Source organism: Carcharodon carcharias, chromosome 16 (assembly GCF_017639515.1).
Source record: "Carcharodon carcharias isolate sCarCar2 chromosome 16, sCarCar2.pri, whole genome shotgun sequence".
Lineage (NCBI taxonomy): Eukaryota > Metazoa > Chordata > Chondrichthyes > Lamniformes > Lamnidae > Carcharodon > Carcharodon carcharias.
The window spans coordinates 57,480,977-57,502,687 of NC_054482.1; the positions used below are offsets into that span (position 1 = coordinate 57,480,977).

The 21,711-nt window shown below is 41.0% G+C and overlaps 1 protein-coding gene across 1 annotated transcript in view; it reads right to left on the bottom strand.

Annotated features, from left to right (window-relative positions):
- The window catches only part of slc35d1a (solute carrier family 35 member D1a), a 60,922-nt gene that overhangs the window by 22,895 nt on the left and 16,316 nt on the right, over positions 1 to 21,711 (bottom strand). Inside the window, exons 6-8 of the mRNA XM_041207934.1 lie at positions 19,328 to 19,396; positions 17,933 to 18,035; positions 3,853 to 3,945 (exon numbers count right to left, since the gene is read on the bottom strand). Coding sequence (XP_041063868.1) covers positions 3,853 to 3,945; positions 17,933 to 18,035; positions 19,328 to 19,396 — 265 coding nt within the window. The remainder of the gene's footprint in view (positions 1 to 3,852; positions 3,946 to 17,932; positions 18,036 to 19,327; positions 19,397 to 21,711) is intronic.

Genomic DNA, 21,711 nt, shown 5'->3' on the forward strand with positions numbered 1-21,711 from the left:
AACTAAATTGCTCTGACAGTTGAAGTTCCTCAGTGCAGACAATTATTGTAGACATCCTTATCTGGGATCCCACATTCTGCACTGACAACCCTTTCCAACCTAGTTTTATTTAATTAATTAAACTTTAAATGTATGTATTTGATCAGTTGAGTTTATTTTTTAGCTTTTAAACTAATTACTTGGTTTAGTATAAACTATGGACAACTTAAATATTTATCTGTGAACTTAACCCTGTAGCCACCCCCAACATGCTATGACATCACATTTTAAAAAAAATTTCCCTTGCTGTACACCTCTCTCTGCTGCTGCTCTGTGGTTTAAATCCTTTGGGCTGCTCCCGTGGTGCTCCACCCAGCTCTGTGAATGAGAAGCACAGGTCAAAAAGGGAGACACACAATTGCTGAAGTGAGGGCAGTGTAGGGGAAACATAACTTGAAGGTGTTTTATGAACTGAATGGGTGAGGCAATTAGATCTAAGAGGATTGGGGCGGGGGGGGGGGCGGGGGGTGTAGAAAGAAAGATGAGTGCTCTATCATGCTAGCGTGAAGTGGAGAGGAAAGTGCACGGGATTTGGACAAGGAGACACTGGATGCCATGATGTTAGGATAATTTATTATGTAACAGAAGTTATACTTAAACAAAGGCAGTCAATATCCTAGATCAGGTAACTCTTGCTTCTCACTGAATTTAGCAGCTACAGGCAGCTTGTTGTGACTTCTGTTGTTCTTTCTCTGTCAACTTCAAAATCTGTGCCGAACTTTTGAGTCTTTTCCTTTTAACCCCTGTAATCAGGGGAGGGGCTCTTCCTGTGTTGTCATATTCTGATCATGTTATCTGTTCATCAGTGCTTACATTAACTGACAATTGTGATCATGACCCACAGTTCATCCATACAAATGGTTCCAATTACCCTAAGCCATGCAGGCAGCACTCTCAAGACAATTACCCCTTCATCTATCCAGGAACCAATACAAAATGCACATTAAAAGGAATTCCTAAACCCCACACAGTATAAAAAAATGTAAAGATTTACTTTTAAATTTACATTTCCTACATGAGGAAAAGCTTTTTCACCCAGAGGGTGGTGTCAGTCTGGAATTTGCTGCCTGTTTTGGTGGTGGAGATAGAAACCTTCAGCTCATTTAAAAGGTATCTGGATCTGCACCTGAAGCTGTAATCTGCAAGGCTACAGACCAGGTGCTGGAAGGTGGGCTTAGAATGGATGGCTAATTTTTTATCTTTCCTTTTTCAGCTGGTGCAGACACGATGGGCAGAATGGCCTCTTTGTGCTGTAGCTTTTGGTTCTATGGTTCTATGGTCTTTGCAAACTGAAAGAAGAGGAAGAAAATAGACCCTCAAATGCACTGAAACGACAAGAATGCCTCTAAGCTGGAGGAAGAGAGTAAACAAAGAACACATCTGAACAGTGGGTAGTGTAGGTGAAGGAAGAGAAAGGAAACTGCATGCAGGGCAGAGATGGAAGAGAGATTTCCTCTGAATATAGGCATATAAAGGGGTAGAAAGGGGGTGCGAAAAAAGTCTTTCTGAACTGGAGGGAGCAAAATAAAGAATGCCATTATAAACAGAATTTGTTGGGGGTGAGATGGGTGGGGAAGTAAGTGTCTTTTGAATAGAGGGAGGGGGAAGAGAATGAAAGTGTATCTGTGACCTGGATGTGAAGGGGGAAAAAATGCCTAAAAATTGAAGCATGTGGGGAAACAGTGCAGTGTCTCTGTAAACTATAAGCTAGGAAATTGGGGTACTTCTAAGGGATTCATGAAAAAAATCTCTGATCATATTTTTATACTTGAGTTAGTAGCACAGTACATTATTTTTGTTACTGTTTTAACTTTTCTTTCCGAAATTCAAACTAGAGACTCTGGTATTTTCTAGGAGTCCTTTCCACAGAAAACATTGAAGACCACTGCTATAAACTCATCATGGACTAACTCTAGTTACAAGCAGCAGTTGCAAAATGTTCTCTTTCTGTACAAGGGCATCTCTAAATAGAAAATCCTGGGATGGTTTTGCTGTATTAACCCAGCAGATCTAAGTTTAGAACACATTGTACAGTAGCCAAAGCTGAAGCGTATTTTCAGGTTTAAAAATGCTGACACCAACTTTAGTGTAGCTCATATATTCCAGTATTATGAAAGAACTGCTGAGGTCAATCAACTTGAGCTTACTGAATGATGGATCAGGCTGGAGGGGCCAAATGACTTATCCCTACTCCTATTTCTTATGTGTTCTCTGCTGATCCATACATCTGTAGAACCATAGAAAAGTTACATCAGAGAAAAAGGCCATTCAGCCCATCACATCTGCACCAGCTGAAAAAACTAGCAGCCCATTCTAATTCCCCCCTTCCAGCACCTGGCCCGTAGCCTTGCATGTTACAGCACTTCAGGTGTGACGCTGACTACAGTTTCTACTTGACACCCTATTTCCATCTTTGCAAGGATAGAACTTGTTTCCAACGGTCAGACTTCAGGTTATCTTTTAAATTAAAGCTCAACTGAGGATCACTTTAAACTGATCACTGCAGGTTTGGTTTCTCTGTACTAGTAAAGAATACACACTCATACCTCCCTGGAGTTCAAAAGCAGTTGCAGATGTCTCAGTCATCCACTTTGAAAGCTGCTTGTCCCAGCCTTATGGCTGGTGTACACATACAAGCATCAAAAGCCTTTTATACCCAGAAGTTGTTATTGCTTGGAAGTGGTTTACAATAGCTGTAAGAGGAAGGTCAGAGCTATCTACCAACCTATCCCGAATTGCTGGGGATGGGTGGTGGTGGGAGTTTGGGGTTTTCTGAAGGCTTTGACTGACAGCTCTATGCTCAGAGATTTTTGGCAGCTTTAGGCCACTTCCAACAGCTCTTCCCCTTCTACTGTACTGCAGCCTGTGTAGAGATGAACAGATGATGGTCCCATAGGATGGACTCAAAGTGGGTATTTGGTTGCATCTTATTGTTTGATGAACAAAGTGTTGTTAACTAAACGTATCTAATATAATGCTTTTAATGTTTACTTAGATTTATAAGTAAGCCTAAGCTACCTAGTCTTTGAAAAACTGAATAGATGTACATGATAAGGTTCATGTCATCAACCAGAGAAATGCTATACTTCCAGATATTATACATTTAGGTCACACCTCAGTTTGTAAGGGGCTTGCTTCTAAGAATGATCTCTGCACTCAATACTAGTGACATATGTGCAGAAAGCCTAAAAATCTTTAATACAAATTTTACTACCCAAAGTCATTGTTTTATTCTGGAAGCAGGCTCAATGCCACATTATGGCTAGGAATTCCTGATGTGCCAAACAATTAATGCAGGATTAAGAATTTCTGCCAACAGCACCAGGAAGAGTGTCTGCATCCAAGGCAACACAACTTTAAGCAAGATTCTAGAGCTGCAAAGACAGATGGATTGGCAGTGGATGCATCAAGGAATAAAAGGGAAGGATGCTGAGGGAGGGGAGACAGTTGAAAGAAAAAGAATGCATCAGGGAGAGATTGATGCATATCCCAGAATCATTCTAACTTGTAGCAGAGAGAGAAGGGGTGGGGCCCATGTTTTGAGAACTTGAAGACTGCTGTAAGTTTGAGAGTGCAGAAAAGGAAAAGAAAGAGGAGCAGCAAACAATGCAGCACAAAGGAAAGTGAAAGGACTAAGGGTGAATTCTGAGCAGCAAATGAGGAAGGGAAGGTTGAAAAGCCTTCTTTCCGTGTTGCAAATTTCTATGATGGTCTTGATGTGACTGTTACATATTTTTAAAAAAATGTTGAAAATTCTATGAAAATTAAAACACTAGTGTATCATTTTTTTTGTTTAAAAAGACAAGTGCTTACCTTCTGAAGATCGCCTGTGATATATGCAATGGCCAAAGAAGGCAAAATCATGAAGAGGGCATTGTAATAAAGTAGTCCATATTTACCCAGCTCCTAAAAAGAAACCATTGTAATCAGTATAATCACATAACACAAATATTGGGGGTCTAGGCTGTGCAGTGGAATAAAGTAGCCTTTCATTTCTGAGACCCAAGCTTGAATTGCATGGGAGGAGAGTTTCTTGCCAACCACCTAGTAACTGAGTTCAAAATCTGTCATCAATCTCAGTCTCTTCAAGTAAGGACCCACTGTATAAAAACTAATTCAACACCATTCTCTAGCTCATTTGTATGGTTGATATGGAAAATAGAAAAATATCACATTTATACAGTAGAAGGCACACATCTTTGAGAATGAGTGACTTTTACTCTGCATCTGACAGTGGGCATTCAAAATAGCAAGTCTTCTACTGAGCACAGGAAGACAAACACACACGAAACAGTGGCAAAAGGGATTGTTGCACCCAGAGTTTCCACCCATGAAATTCTTGATTGCAGCTGGGCTGTTATGGTGATACCAAGAGTTATTTTTAAGAGCTTGACTGTTTCAAAGTTGTATTGGTATATGTGAATAAACTTGAGAGCTCAGCTTCAAAAAAAAAAACACTTCCAGTACAATTCTCCATTTCAGTGACTTTCATTGCTTGCAAGTGAGGAGTACCAGCTTATGTGGGCTCGCACCAATAAAGCTGAAACTGATCAAAACTTATTCCACTCCAGGCTCAAGAAAGGGAGGGAGCCTAGGCTGTATTCAAACATGGATTCAAGGGGTAAATATGTAGCACACTGATCTTACTGTACCATCCAGTTTATTTTCAATTCAGCTGCCTTCAGATACAAAACCTGTAGTGGGTGCCTCATTTAAGGATTTTAAAGCAAATTTCCCCTCTCTTTCAATGAACTACAAGGCTGCTCTGCAGACATATAACAGAAAGATTAGCAATATGTAGCAGCACAGTTGATGTTTCTTTGTTTATTTCCATGAACTAGACACATGAGCTGTTGCTCCAAAGGTTCAGGTCAATCTTATTTTACTTGCAATTACAATTCAGGCCTAGTCCAATCTCCTTTCTTTGTGCACATAGTTTCTTTCCAGTAGCAGATAAAGTCAAAATCTGCATCTTTGTTCTGTACTGGGCACAGTTGTGGTAGAATCTGTTCAACAATTATAGCCAATTGCAGGAAATTACTCATACAGGATGCCCATGACAAATGACTGACTAGAAAACAATAGGTGTTTACAGAAGGAAACCATGTCCATCATATCTGTGCCAGTTACTAAACTAACTACTCTGCATTCTTCCTATACGATGTGCTATGTAGAATATTAATTTGTAAATATCATCTGCTTGATAGCATATTGAACTTATTGAAACAAACATTTTGTGCTAAAGAAAGACAAAGACAGTTTCATTTAAGAAGGTCACAAGCCACTTATCCAGACAGAATTTACGGAGCTCTTAGAGGCGACGGCTAAGACAAGCCCCAGACTGAAACTAGAGAAAGGTCACATGTCCCAACTCTTCTGTGTAAAAGATACTGGACTGGAACTAACAAAGACTGCCACAAGGACAGGAGGGGCAAAAGCTTTACCCCACCTCCCTCTCAAAAAGCTGAGCCCTGTTTTTGGTTTGAAAGTACACCAGAAGACCTCTCTGCTGCAGAGATGTTAAAAAAAGATTCCAACTCAACACCACTGACGTCAAGAGAAGAACCCGCCACAGCGGCAGAGCCACTGCGTCAGCGGGAAACCAAAGTACTAGCAGCCACCATGGAAAATGATTCTCTAGCTACAAACAAGCACTTGGACAATCCGTGAATAATTCTTCTGGCTTTATTTTTTCTTATACTCGGCCAAGTTTTAACATTTGATACTCTAAAGTTTTATTTTTTTGTGCATACCTAGGGAAGTTGTGTGTTTTTTGCATTAGTGGGAAGCTGGACATATTTGTACATTTTAAACCTTTTAGTTAATACGTTCTATATCTTTATCTGAGTGAATTTTAGTAATAAAACTAACTCCTTCCTTGGTAACTGAAAGCATCTAGCTGGCTTAATTCTTATTACCAGTTAAATACATGTTAAATTGGCAATATCACGTTTTTAAAAAAATTCAAACTCATGTCATAACCAATCCAGGAGCAAGACAAAGAGTGGACTCAGCAGATCCCTCCTAACCTAGCTGTAACACAGTATTACTCCTCAGCTTTAAACATTTATCCACATTTTCCTTAGAAGATGTCTCCATCTCAGTTACTCCAATTACAAAACATCCCAAGGGAAACAGCAATCAATTAAATTCAGTTATCAGAAGAGTTATCAAAACAAGACAATGCATCAGGAAATCTTTAAATAAGAGGGCATAAAAATTATATATAGTTCTAGAAGACAAAAAAGTGTATCAAAGGATCATTTGTAAACAAATATGAAAATGTAGATATACTGGAGGAACATACATGAAAAACGGTTTAGGAAAACTGTGGAATAGGAAATTGGTTTTAAAAAAACATTGAACTCAAAACAGTCAAGTCACCAGATCCTCTGCATACACCCCAGGCTGTTGAATGAAGTAGAGGGGAAATTTTTCAGGCTTCAGATATGCAACCGGTGCCAAGAACAACTTTGTTCATGGAAAAGATAGTGAAGCAACTATAGACCAGTTAGCCTAACATCAATTGGGAAAATCTTTTGGGATCTATAATTCAAGATGCAATCAGTTGAGTATTCAGAGCTGCATTGGCTATTCATAGACAGCCAGCATGAGTTTATTAAAGGCAAAGCCATGATTAACAAATTTAAGAGATTTTATTTTCCCTAAAGTGACCGGCTGAAGTAGTAAAGGGAATGCAAAAGATACAGTGCATATGAAATTTCAGGAGTTAGTTGGCATGCGGTATAAGAGGAAAGGCAGCATGTAAAAAGCTGGTTGACAAAGGGTTAAGTAATCAAGCGTTGCTTGGATCAGAGAAGGTTAGGAAATAAATGCGTTCCAGAGGTCAGGAGTGGATGTATAACAATGATTTGGGAATAGGTGCACTATATTAGAATTTGCCAGCAACAAAATAATGCGATTTTAGAAAAAGCGGGACAATAAAAAATGTTAGGAGAACATAGTGGAAAGGTGGCACAAAGAGGTTACGCTAAATTTCTAAGACACAAGATTGGACCATAGTTGAGAGTGGGAAGCTTCGGTATCCCATTACAGGCAGCATGTTAAAGCTATACAGACCATAAGTTAATACACGGGAAGATACTAAACATGAGAGATTATTTCTAGGTGGAGAAATCTGAGATAATGCATCCACATTTCAAGTGGAGAAGAGATTTAATAAATGTTTTAAGTTATTTGATAGGGTGAATGGGGGGAAAAAAAAAGTATTTCCTCTGAATGGGAAGTTGATGAAACATTTGCAAGCATCTTCAGCTAGAAGTGCCAAGTAGATGATCAATCTTGGCCTCCTCCTAAGGTTCACAACATCAGAGATGCTAGTATCCAGACAATTCTATCCACTCCCATTCTTTGTTTCTCCTCCCAAAGTGCATCACTTACATTAAATTGCATGCATATATTAAACTGAACCTACCTCAGGTGCACTACATTCTCTTAAAGTATCTTATTGTCCTCCTTGCTGTTTCTAAAATCGCCCAATTTTATTGTTGACAAATTCTGATAGAGTGCACTTAAGCACTTAACAAGAAACACCTGAAGGCACTTAGATACAGCAAAGGCAATGAGACCTAACAACATCCCATCAGTAGTACTGATGTGCTCCAGAACTAGCCGCAGCCCCGGACAAGCTGCTCCAGTACAGCTACAATACTGGTATCTGCTTGAAAATATGGAAAATTGCCAACATGTGCCCTTTCCAACAAAAGCAGCAAGACAAATCCAATGTCAATTACCACCCCATCAATCTACTCTCAATCAAAGTGATGGAACGTGTCGCTGACAAGGCTAATAAGCAGTACTAATTCAGCAACAACCGTTCACCTAAGCTCAGTTTGGATTCCATTAGGGCTATTTGGCTCTAGGCTGCATTACACACATAGTCCAAACATTAACAAAAGAGCTGCATTCCAGAGCTAAGATGAGAGTGACTGCCCTTGACATCAAGACAGCATCTGACCAAGTGTGACATCAAGGAACCCTAGCAAAATTGAAGTCAATTGGAATCAGGGGAAAACTCTCCACTGGTTGGCAACATACTTGATGGTTGTTGTTGGAGGCCAATCATCTCAGATCCAGTATATTGTGTTATGGTACAGCCAAATGGTAAATGCTGAGTTGGTCAAATCCCAAAGGGAAACTTGAAACAACTGCCACAACTTGTTTTGCAAATTGTATAAATTTTGAGATGCATGTTTTGAATTCAGTAGTAAGACCACCAACTCTTACAGGTTTTTACAAAACTACTTTAAACATTTATTAATAGAAGAAATGACTTTAAGTACATATATAGATCTATAAATTATTACTATAATTTCTAAATCCTTTAATCAATCTAACTCCCAATTACACTTCCATTAAGGCAACAGTAAGACAAGAGATTTTAAAAGGCCCAGGCAAAGAAATGTGATACCCTGATCAAGTCAATTTCCAAGTGAGTTTTAACTTTGGCCCTTTGAAGACAGTGGCTTGAGGCATAGATGCTGAAGGCTTTTTTGCACACTTGTTAGATCTTAAAAAATGCCTTCCCTTACACAGAGCCCTTGTTCCTTCTTTATACATATCTTCCTCTTTGAATGCAAATACCATTGTTTCACTATGTCTTTGGATTTTATCTAGCTGATAATAAAACTCTTCATAGCACTAAGTTTTACCAGTAATCTATGGAAAAAATAAACACACCGTTTCTAAACTTCACCTGGCTAGGTGACACATTTCACCCCTCCTTTGAAAACAATTGAGTCTGGTTTATCTCAAAATGCAAATGTTCCTTTGACACCTATGTTTCTAAACTTCCATGTTTATCGAATTAATATTTCAAACCTAACCTCTTTTCTTTGATCAAAATACCCAGACTAGCTGCCTCTAATTCAATTGAATCTCTGTCTCTCACACACACCCCCAACTATTACTCTATGTTACAATAAATTCCAATAACATTGAGAATTATTATATCTTCTTGACAATTGTTATAAGGAGTTGTGTTTTAGGCTTAGCCATCTTCAGCTGCTTCATCAATGACCTTTCCTCTGGCATATGATCAACAATGGGGATGCCCACTGATGATTGCACAGTGCTCAGTACCATTCACAATTCCTCAGATACTCAAGTAGTCCATGCCCACATGCAGCAAGACTTGAACAACATTCAGACTTGGAATGTTAAGTGACAAGTGATATGCATGACACACACATGCCAGGCAATGATCATCTCCAATAAATGAGAATCCAATCCTTGACATTCAACAGCATTACCATCGCTGAATTCCTCACTATCAATATCCTGGAGTTTCCACTGACTAGAAACTTAACTGGATCAGCCATATAAAAACTGTGGCTACAAGAGCAGATCCGAGATTGAGAATTCTGCGGTGAGTAACTCAACTCCCCAGAGCCTGTGCACCAGGTACAAGGCACAAGTCAGGAGTGTGATGGCATAATCTCAACTTGCTTGGATGAGTGCAGCTCCAACAACGCAAGAAGCTCAACATCATCCAGGACAAAGCAGCCTGCTTGACTGATACTCCATTCAACACCTCAAATATGGACAGCAGCAACTCAAAAAGGATGCTCGCCAATGCATTCTAAATGGCAATTCGGGATGGGCAATAAATACTGTCCTTGCCAGTAACACTCAAGTCCCAAGAATGAAACGAAAAAAAATCAAGAGGTCATCAATTTAAAATAGTCACAAAGTGAGGAGACAGTTAAGGAGAAATTTCTTCATAATGTTGTTACAGCATGCAATGTTTTGCCAGAGGGCAGAGACCACTGCATCAATTAAGGCAAGAGCTGAACCGCTTGAACCAGAAAAAATTACAGGGCTGTAAGGCAGGGGCTCCCAAACTGAGAGTTGCGACCCTGGTGGGGTTGTGGACCCCGAATTGGGGTTACAAGCTTCAAGTCAATGGCAGCTATGGGGCACAGACTCAGGTTTGACAGTCTTGGATTGGCTGCAAGGCCTCTTTGAATGTGCTTGATTTTTTTTTAAACCTGTGAACATGGCCCAATCCAATGATCTCCGAGGCTTGATCGTTGACACCAGAACCTGCAAAACGTTAGGTATCTTAGTCTTTTTTAGGCCTGTAATCCTGCTTTTTGAACCTCCACCTTGCTCAACATCTGCCCCCCACCTCCACATTTGGTATGACCCCAGTGTGAAAATTGAAGCACTGAAAGGGAGTCACAGCAGAAAAAAGTTCGAGAAGCTCTGATGTAGGGAGAAAACAGAGCAATGTGATTAACCTTAGGGGCAGAACTCCCTGTTGGCGTGCGGGGGTGGGGCCCCGCATGTCAGCAAGTAAAATGATGCACAGTGACACAGCCGAGTGTCCCGACATCACCGCGCACCATCACAATATTTTGTTGGGTGGGAGCGCGATGATATCCATTGTGCACCCGCCATTAATTAACAGGTCACTTAATGCCCTTGACTCACCAATTAGCGCTGATTTATTGGTGTCTGTGCAAGCTTTAGTTCGGCGCACGACGCAACAGGCAGGCGGGTAAGGCACATTTGTATAAACCTCATCCACGGGTGAGATAAGAGGGCTCACTGGGGTTGCAAGTGTGCTCTATCAACAATTGATTTTTAAAAGTTTTTGAAACTTGCCTTTGTGATCTGCAATACTTCATAATGCATACCAACTGCTTTGTCTGGGCTCTTAATCCTCAGGTCAGCATTCCGCAGTGAGGAATCTCTTTTAGGCCTGCAGGTTTCTGGAAGTCTTCCCATAGCCTGGGAACGGGAGCTGAACTGCCCACTAGAAGCACCTCCTCTGAGGAGGGAGGGCTAGAAGTGGGAGGAGGCCAGGAGTGCACATTCAGCCTCCAGGGGAGCTACCTTTGGGAGGACAGGCGCAGGCACAAGAGGCACAGGGCCAAGAGGTAGACCAAGGTGGAAGGGGCTGCAGAAGACGCCACTATCCTGCTGCCAGGGTATACAGTTGGCGAAGCAGCTACCTCAATATATCTGAGATGGAGTGCCGAAGGAGGCTCCGTCTCTCGAGGGAGACAGTCAACTATATCTGTCAGATGATTGGGCCTGAGATCTCCGCTGTGTCGGTGGACACCCCATGCCAGTGGCTCTAAAGATCACAGCTGCCCTCAACTTCTATGCCTCTGGACAGCTGCCCTCAACTTCTATGCCTCTGGACAGCTGCCCTCAACTTCTATGCCTCTGGACAGCTGCCCTCAACTTCTATGCCTCTGGCTCCTTCCAGGGGTCAATGGGTGATCTTCGTGGTGTCTCCCAATCAGTTGTCCACACTTGTGTCAAGCAGCTTACAGGCGCTGTGTTTAGGCATGCATTGACCTTCATCCACTGCCACTGGGACCAGGCCAGCCAGAGGCTTCACGGTGATTGCTGGCTTCCCATGCATCCAGGGTGCAATAGACTGCACACACGTGACTATCAAGGCGCCAGCAGGTGAGCCTGGTGCCTTCGTCAACAGGAAAGACTTCCACTCCATGAACGTGCAGTTAGTGTGTGATCACAGGATGCAGATTTTACAAGTTTGTGCAAGATACCCAGGCAGCTCCCACAACGCCTACAACCTCAGACACTCCCAGGTCCTGGGGCTCTTCAGTGCTCCAGCCCAGCTTGATGGGTGACTGCTGGGTGACAAGGACTATTCCTAGGAACAGCACCAGGCATACCTAAAAGTGAGGTATCAACCTGGTGAAGCTACAACACAGGACTACTTGCATGCCAAACAGCAGGAGCAGCAAATGATAGACAGAGCTAAGCAAACCCACAACCGATGGATCCGATCTAAGCTCTGCAACACTGCCACATGCAGTTGTGACAGTTGCCAAGAGTAGTGGACAATTAAACAACTCACTGGAGGAGGTGGTTCCACAAATATCCCTATCCCCAATGATAGGTGAACCCAGCACATCAGTGCGAAACACAAGGTTGAAGCATTTGCTACAATCTTCAGCCAGAAGCATCGAGTGGATGATCCATCTCAGCCTCCTCCTGAGGTCCGCAACACCACATATGCCAGTCTTCAGCCAATTTGCTTCACTCCATGTGATATCAAGAAATGGATGAAAGCACTGGATATTTTCTTTGATCATAGATTATCAGCGTTGCTGGCAAGACCATCATTTGTTGTGCATCCCTCCCTTGAGAAGGTGGTGCTGTGCTGCCTTCTTGAATAATGAAGTCCATGTGTTTTAAGAATACCCAGTGCTGTCAGGAAGGGAGTTCAAGATTTGGACCCAGCGACAGTGAAGGATACTTTGATGCTGCAAGACCACATTCTGATAACTGTACTGAAGGCTTGTGCTCCAGAACTAGTCACATCCCTAGCTAAGCTGTTCCATTACAGCTACAACACAGGCATCTGCCTGGTAATATGAAAAATTGCCCAGACATGTCCTTTCCACAAAAATCAGGGCAAATCCAACCCGGCCAATTACCATCCCATCAGTCTATTCCGATCATCAAAGTGATGGAAATGGATGTCAACAGTGCTATCAAGCACCACTTAGCAATAACCTGCTCACTGACGCTTAGTTTAGGTTCTGGCAAGGTCACTGAACACCTCATTACAGACTGGGCCCAAGCATGGAGCTGAATTCAAGTAGTAAGGTGAGAGTGACTGCCCTTGACATCAAGGCAGCATTTGACCAAGTACAACAAGCCCTCGCAAAACTGCAGTTACTGGAAATAAGGGGAAAAACTCTCCACTAGCTGGAGTCATACCTAGTACAAAAGAAGATGGTTGTGATTGTTGCAGGTTAATCATCTCAGTTCCAGGATATCATTGCAGGAGTTCCTCAGGGTAGTGTCCTCAGCCCAACCATCTTCAGCTGCTTCATCTATGGCCTTCCTGCCATCATAAGGTCAGAAATGGAGACGTTTGCTGATGATTGCACAATGTTCAGAACCATTCGTGACTCCTCAGATAAAGAAACAGTCCATGCCAATATGCAGCAAGACTTGGACAACATTCAGGATTATGCTGATAAATGGCAAGTAACATTTGCGCCATACAAGTGTCAGGCAACGAACATCTGCAACAAGAGAATCCAACCATCTCCCTTGACATTCTATGGCATTACCATTACTGAACCCTCCACTATCAGCATCCTGCAGGTTAAACATCAGGCATAAACTGAACTGGACCAGCCCTACATTTACTGTGGCTACAAAGCAGGTCAGATGCTGGAATTTTGCAGCAAGTAATTCACCACCAGACTTCCCAAAGCTTTTGCACTGTCTAGAAGGCACAAGTCAGGAGTATGATGGAATACTCTCCACTTGCCTGGATGAGCGCAGCCTCAACAACACTCATGGTAACACCATGCAGGACAAAGCAGCCCACTTGATTTACACCCCATCCACCACCTTCAATGTTCACACCTCCACCACTGACACACAGTGGCAGCAGTGTGTACCATCTACGAGATATATTGCAGCAACTCACCAAGGCTCCTTCAACAGCACCTTGTAAACGTGACCTCTATCACCTGGAAGGACAAAGACAGCAAATGCACAGGAACACTACCACCTGCAAGTTCTCCTCCACACACCAACCTGACTTAGAACTATATTGCCATTCCTTCACTGTCACTGGGGCAAAATCCTGGAATACCTTTCCTAACAGCAGTGTGGGAGTACCTACACCACATTGACTTCAGCAGTTCAAGGTGCCAGCTCACCATCTTTTCAAGGGAAATTAGAGATGGGCAATAAATGCTGGCCTAGCTGGCAGCACCCACATAACGTGACAGAAAAATTACCACAACACTACCACCCCCTACATAGCATAGGGACAGGTCCAGATGTTTAGAATCATAGAAAGTTTACGGCACAGAAAGGGGCCATTGGCCCATCATGTCTGCACCAGGCAAAAAGCTATCCACTCAGTTGAATCCAACTTTCCAGCATTTAGTCCATAGCCCTGCAGGTTATGGCATAAGGTGCATATTCAGGTACCTTTTAAATGAGATGAGGGTTTCTGCCTCCACCACCCTTTCAGGCAACGAGACCCAGAGCCCACAACCCTCTGGGTGAAAAAATGTTTTCCTCATCTCCCCTCTAATCTTTCTACCACTTTAAATTTATGCCCCCTAGACACTGACCTCTCTGCTAAAGTCAATAGGCCCTTCTCATCCACTGTATCCAGGCTCCTCACAATTTTGTATATCTCAATCAAATCTCTCCTCAACCTCCTCGGTTCTAATCCTATCCAATCTTTCCTCGTAGCTACTACTTTCCAGTCCTGGCAACATCCTCATAAATCTCCTCTGTATTCTCTCCAATACAATTACAATTTTTCTGTAATGAGGTGACCAGAACTGCACATAGTGCTCAAGCTGTGGCTTAAGTAATGTTTTACATAGTTCCAACATAACCCAAGATAAAAGCAAAATACTAAGCATGCTGGAAATCTGAAAAAACAAAAACAAAAATAGCCGCAGGTGCTGAGTTTTTCCAGCTATTTTTGTTTTTGTTCCAACATAACCTCTTTGCTCTTATAATCTATGCCTCGGTTAACAAATTTAAAAATTCCACATGCCTTCTTAACCACCTTATTGATCTGTCCTATCTTCAGGGGTCTGTAGACATTCACTCTAAGGTCCTCACTTCCTTTACACCTCTTCATATTCTCCCATTAATTGTGTAATCCTTTTCCCTGTGTGACCTCCCCAAATGCATCACCTCCTACTTCTCTGGATTGAATTCCATTTGCCACTTTTCTGCTCACCTGACCAGACCTTTGATATCTTCCTGCAGCCTACAGCAGTCCTCCTTGCTATCAACCACACAGCCAATTTTTGTGTCACCTGCAAACTTCTTGATCATTTCCCCTACATTTGCGTCCAAATCATTCATACATACCGCAACAAGCAGGGGATCTAGTACTAAGCCCTGTGGAACCCCACTGAAAACAGCCTTCCAGTCACAAAAACAACAAAAATTACCCTTTCTTTCCTGTCACTGAGCCAATTTTGTACGCATTCCTCTGGATCCCATGGCTACATTCCTCTGGATCCCATGTGCTTTTATTGTTTTTAAAACTGGTCTACCACATGGAAACTTGCCAAAAGCCTTGCTAAAAGCCATGTCAACCACATCAACTGCACTACCTATCAATTGTCATTGCTGCTTCCTCAAAAATTCAATCAAATTAGTCAGGAACAGCCTTCCCTTAACACATCCATGCTGACGGTCCTTGATTAATCTGTGCCTTCCTAAGTGACAGTTTGTCCTGTCCCTCAGAACTGATTCCAATAATAATTTGCCCACTACCAAAGTCAGACAAAAGCAAAATTCCGCAGATGCTGGAAATCTAAAGTTAAGAAGAAACTGCTGGAAAAACTCAGCAGGTCTGACAGCAACAGTGGAGAGAAATAGTTAACATTGAGTCAGTGTTATTCTTCAGAGCTTCTGTTTTTGTTTCGGTTTCTGTTTTTATTACAGAGGTCAGACTGACCGGCCTGTAATTATTTGGTCTATCCCTCATTCCCTTTTTAAACAAAGGTACAACTTTAGCAGGCCTCCAATCCTCTAGTTACTCATCTGCATCCAGTGAGGATTGAAAAACAATGGTCAGACCCCCCCCGCCGCAATTTCCTCCCTGGCTTCTTTTAACAGCTAGGGGTACATTTCATTTGGTCCTGGTGTTTTATCCATTTTCAAGGATGTTAATCCCATTAATACTTCCTCTCCCTATGTTTATTACATCCAATGCCTCACACTCCTCCTCCTTAACTACAATGTCTTCATTGTCCCATTGTTTTGTGAAGACAGATACAAAGTATTCATTAAGAACTATACTAACATTCTCTGCCTCCACACACACATTACCTTTTTGGTCTTTCATGGGCCCTACTCTTTCCTTAGTTATCTTCTTACTTAAGTAAATGCATTGATAAAATAAGTTTGGATTCTCCTTGATTTTTTTTGCCAATATTCTTTCATGTCTCCTCTTTGTTTTCTCCCCTCCTCTTCCTATACTCCTCTCAGCTCTCCATAGTATTGAATTCTCGGTGTCCGACACTGGTCATGCCAGAGTTTATGCTCCAGGTGAGCTTCCTCTCATCTTTTTCATCCAACACACAACATAACTCTCTATTTCCCATCTGCCTCCTATGCTTAGATAGCCTCATTTAAATGCATCTATTCTATTCACTTCAGTCACTCCTTGTGATGTTGAGTTCCACATTCTCAATACTCTCTGGGTGAAGAAGTTCTTCAGAATTCCCTACTGGATTTTTTGGTGACTATTTTATATTGATGGGTTTTACTTTTGTTCTTTGCCACAAGTGGAAACATTCTTTTTTGTCTACTATTTCAAAATCTTTCATAATTAGGTCACCACTCAGACTTCTCTTTTCAAGGGAAGAGAGTCCAAGCCTGTTCTTCCACTCCTGAAAGGTATGCCATTTTTCGTATGAATAACACAGCAGGATCACCAAAGCTACAGGAATATTGTTTGCACGAAATTAGCTTACACTAAAAACTGCTTGGGAACAATTTTACGGCCCCGTTTTGGCAGGGACGGGGCCGCAAAATGCAGCGAGCCATTATAAACCCCATTGACTTCAGCGGGAACATAAAATCCTGCTGCCCCTTGTTGCTCTGGTGTGTGCCCAAAGCCCTTCTTAAGTGCTCTCTTGTGCATCTATGAGGTGTTCCCCAGTGGAAGCCAGAAAAATTAGTAGCAGACTCTACCATACAGCTCAAGGTATCTGGTAAGTTACTTGCATGAAATCGTTCTTTTAAAAGGCTAGAGACCCTAAAGCCTGCATCCCTTTCTTCTTCCACGGAGCTAGGACATGAACTAACTCCCTAGTTTGCTTCTTTCCTGGGTCTTCCTTGCCACGACGACCACCTCACTTGTGTTCAGCAAATCTCCCCATTGTAGTCTCTTCCAACTCATTAATTCAAATGAGATGCCAATTTCTGTGCTGGTGTTTGGCAGGGTAAGAGCTAGAGACCGTGCTTTATCTTCAGGATTATCCTCATTAGTTTGACGGAAAGCAACAACTGGGGGTAAAATGCATAACTGCGGCAATATTGGCAGCATTGGTAACAGAGAGAGAGAGAAAATCAGAAATCCACACCATCAGTTGGTGACAAGAGCAGACAGCTGTACACTGTGGGGCCTGGGAGTGGTGTTAAGAATTATAGGAATACTTTGTTCCATACCCCCACACAATTTTGGGATGCACAGCAAAAAAGGCAATGTCGTACTAAGCCATACGACACCTAGAAGTGGAGGTTGTCAGGAAGGAAATAAATCAGCTCCACTTCCTAATCTTGGACGTTATTCAGATATTTCTTTTGGAAAATAGGCTTTTTTAAAAACACAAACACCGGATTGAATTCCAACAAACCTATCATCATCTATGCTCATAAGAATGGCCACATGGGTGAGGTATTGTATAGAAACTGTAATTTCTGAAATGGCTCTTCAGCATCCTTAAAGAGGCATGGGAGAAAACTGGGGAAAAGAAACTTCACTTCATTGGCCACAATCTGAAACAGAATTTTATGCATGTCCTCTGTGCTCTTTTAAGCCTCGTTGATTTTCTCTTGGGAGAGCAAAAGCTAAAAAGAGAAACTTATCTAAGTACAACTACCTCAGAAAAAATATTTTCAATGAACCAAAGAACTGTAAGTGGAGACATCATAGAAAAAGTTTCACAGGAATAGATTAAATGAATATTTAAAGATCTGAACAATTAAAATATAAGTGGAAATGCAAGAACTATAGGTGGAGACACCATAGAATTGTAAGTGGTAAAGTTTCACAAGAATGGAAGTTATATCTAAAGATCTGAACAATCCTTAAAATATTCCAGAATAAATCTTCAAAATTAGGTTTTTGAAACAAATTTTAAAAATGACTACTCACTTTTGACTCCAATTTTTGCTTGACATAAGCTCCGTTGGCAGCTGTTAGTACATTATTTGTAAGAATGTATCCATATCCAAAAGAGTCAAATGTCATGTCAGAACTGAAAGAAAGAAACCAGTGTTTTTTTTGCATTCAGTTTGTACATTAAAACAGAAATACACACAAGCCACTAACATTGTATTTAGGATATAATTTAGAATATTTAGAATGCATCTCAGGAGAAAACTTAAATATGCACACAAGTGTGCTTTCAGTTTTATTTTTTGAAGGACAGCATCAAAATCTTCACTTCAATCCAATATTAAGCCTTCCTGCCCCGTGTTATGAAACCTGAATCCAAAGTGCTTTGGGTGACAACCCATTTGTTTAAATCATTCAGTAACCTTTTGTAAAGCTTTTAATACTAAGGCTCCTCTAAACAGAATATTTTTTAAAAGTTGGAACTACAGGGGTTTCCCAACAATGAAAGGTGTAGTTGTGATTTGCATACTCAATGCCCCCCCTTTTCTTCCCCTGTTGGAAGAAACTGTTTCCTTCCCAAAGGTTCACCTCACTAACTCAACAGAACAATTGGTAAGGGCCAAAAGTTCATCATCCATCTTCTTAGCATCAAGCATCAGGAGAGATCAGAGGTAATTTTAACCTTGCAAAAAATTATGACTAATTTTAAGTGCACATATTGGCAATTTTGTGACCAATTTTTCTGGTCACCTGTTGGCTCATTGAACTGATGTAGCTTAAAGTACACAGAGTCTGTGCTGTCCTCAGTACACCAGAATTTATTGAGCTAGGTCATGCACATGCCTTGTTTGTATCCAAGGTACACCTCTGAGTAGGGTTTAGTGCCTGAAAATACTGGAGGAAAGTTGACATCATAGCACTCTGGCTACCACAACAATGGCTACCATGGTTGCAGCCTACCATCTATTATTGAAAACTAGCAGCCAGTAGGATTTGAGACAATCCTGGCCTAACATCCTCAAAACGAAGAGAAGGAACTCAATAGTCTGCTCCTCTCCAATCCTTTGAGAGGCTAGAGTAGAGCCCAATTCTTAAAAAAAAACAATGGGCATTTGCGAGGAAAGATTTAAAATAAAAAAAAAAATCAGTGGGCTTTAGCAAATAATTACCTAAAGATGGTATGTAATGTCAACTTTGTTTCAACAAATTATTGTTTGTGGGTGCCATGAATTATTTTACCTTTATAAAAAAAAAATGGAACGTGATAGTTGTTTGAAAAAGAATGTTACAAAGTATGAAAATGAGGAGAATGGGATTAGGGAGATTGGGATCAAACTCAAGAGCGTGTGCAGGGAAAAACACTTGCAAACTTGCTGCGTAAATACTCTATTTGTGTGGTTGTAACATTGTGATTCTGTGACTCAATCTTACCTGGCAGCAATAAATGCACCAAGTATCATCGCAAATACAGTCACCTGAACAGATCGAGAGAAATTCTTACTGCAATTAGGACCGGAAAAAAAAGATTAGTTTTGTACTTGAAAATAAACGATTTGCAGTTATAGCACCTTTAAAGTAACAAGCATCCCAGGTGTTTCACAAATAGATACAAGGATAAACAAATGACAAAGACAACTGTTTTTTAAATTGGTCATCAATAATGCATTGATTTTCAATAGCAAAAACATTTCTAATCATCAGAAGTCCACAAATTACAAAGTAGCAGATAAAACACAAACTTTCAAATAAAATTAAATATGTTAAACTATAATCCAAGATTTAACTGGCAGTAACTTGGTGATATACATGTAATCGTATTGCAACACCATGCATTTCATGGGAGGACAGAATGAATAAAGATGGAACAGGAGGTGAAAGGAAAGAGAAAAAAGCATGCTCAAAGCAAAGGATCTTAAGAGTATTTTGAAAGAGCAGCTTCACTTACTGGAAAAAAAAATCTTGGTAACAGGTTTGCTTCCGTTCAGTACTTATGTATAGAACTGTGCTGCCCAACACTAAAGCTGAATCCCCTTTTGTAATTGTTTACAGTATTAGGCTTCAAACTTTATAACTGAGTATTGCTAAAATTCCACTTTAAATCCATAAAGAGCAGCTCCCCAAATGGCCAAAACAATTCTGCTGAATTAGGTGATTCAAGACACGTTCGCTTATCTTGACTTTGCTTTGCAAAATTTATTCATACAAGTCCATTGGGGAAAAAAAACCACAAGAAACCTATGCTGGTAGAAAATATTAAGAATGTCAAGGGAGCCCACAAACAGTTTTAAGAATACATCATAAAAATAATTTGCAAAACTTGCCTAAGCTATATGCTGTTCACCATTAATGCACTAAAAACACAAGACCTAGTGTTTTTTTAAAAAGTCTTTTCTACCCTCCTAGATTTTTATACTCATTATCCCTATGTCAGAGAATTATCTCAACTTGCCTTGATCTCTAGTAAGCCTTTCATAATCTGCCCCAGATAACTAAATAACCTGTTAATGCTTTAGGCTAGTAGAGACCTGCAAAACATTTGCAGTTAAATTAGTACCTTCATTACAACAGTACTTCTTTAAATACAAGATTTCTTGTTATTCTTTCAAAGATTTTAACATAATCAAGACTTCTGGAAAAGTGTGCATGCAGGCCTATGAATATTGTCACAGGGCTGAGGCCTCACATACATATATTTTTTTTAAATGTATATATTATATATGGCTAATTTCCAAAGCTTTAAAATTGGTCAAAGATCTTTTAAAAATGGCTGAAGCCATATCTGTCTGTGACTCTGAACAAAAGGGCCTATTTGGCAGCATTGAGGAAATTTGCACCTCTATCTCTGGAAAGACCCTAATGCCACCCTGTGGGCGGCAGAGACCAAATTCAGTGGGAACTATACAAAGGCCATCTACATATCATAAGCCAAGCCTGACCAACAGGAACAGATTCATCTGCTAGGACAAATGATCCTGGAACCTTCCTTTAAAACTTTAACAATCTCAGGGATCCAGACAAAGGGGTACAGACCCTTTCTCAAAGCCAAGGTGGAGAGGTGGGAGTCATGTGACATGATACCCCTAGCTGGGAGAAACAGTTCTATTGCCTTGTGGTACTATGAAATCTCAGCCTGCCATCTTTCCACCTACCAAGCAGCAGCACAGAAAAGGGGCTCAGTCAAGGTTTGAATTCCTGGCCCCGTCTACACTGTATCCATTAGACCTTTTGTACCATCATTTACAAAATTGATTCACCTCTGCATGCCTGTCATCTTGGATGTTAACTCTACTTGAAAAATGAATTATTCAGCATCAGTTCAGCCTGCTGACCTCTGTGAAGGAATACACCATTGGACTTTGATCCTGGACTCTGGGCACACAAAAATAATTCTTTTCTCTGCTTTACCTTTGCCCTGTAAATCTTCCTCTATCCCACTTAACTGTATGAGCACACAAGGGGCTAGGTGGTGACCTCCCCTCCCATGTTCTGAATGTGTGCAAATGAACTCCAAGTTCATCCTTTCAGATGTTTGCTGTGGGGTCATTAATAGAAATCGGATCACACCAAAACTGAGGGTTAGAAAATACGCTACCACTTATAAAGGGGAGAATCAAAACACCTGTTTACGGGATGGGTGGTGGTAAGAGAAATTAGGGCTGTTTAAATTAAAACCCTTCCTGGCTGTAACAAAACAAATTGTGTCAAGAATCTGGACTTGTGACTTATTTACAATCATAGAATACGAAAGTGTAAGGGTTACTGTTTTCTCCCGGAGTTGAAAAGGAAAGTTTACATTTGATGGACTCAGTATTATT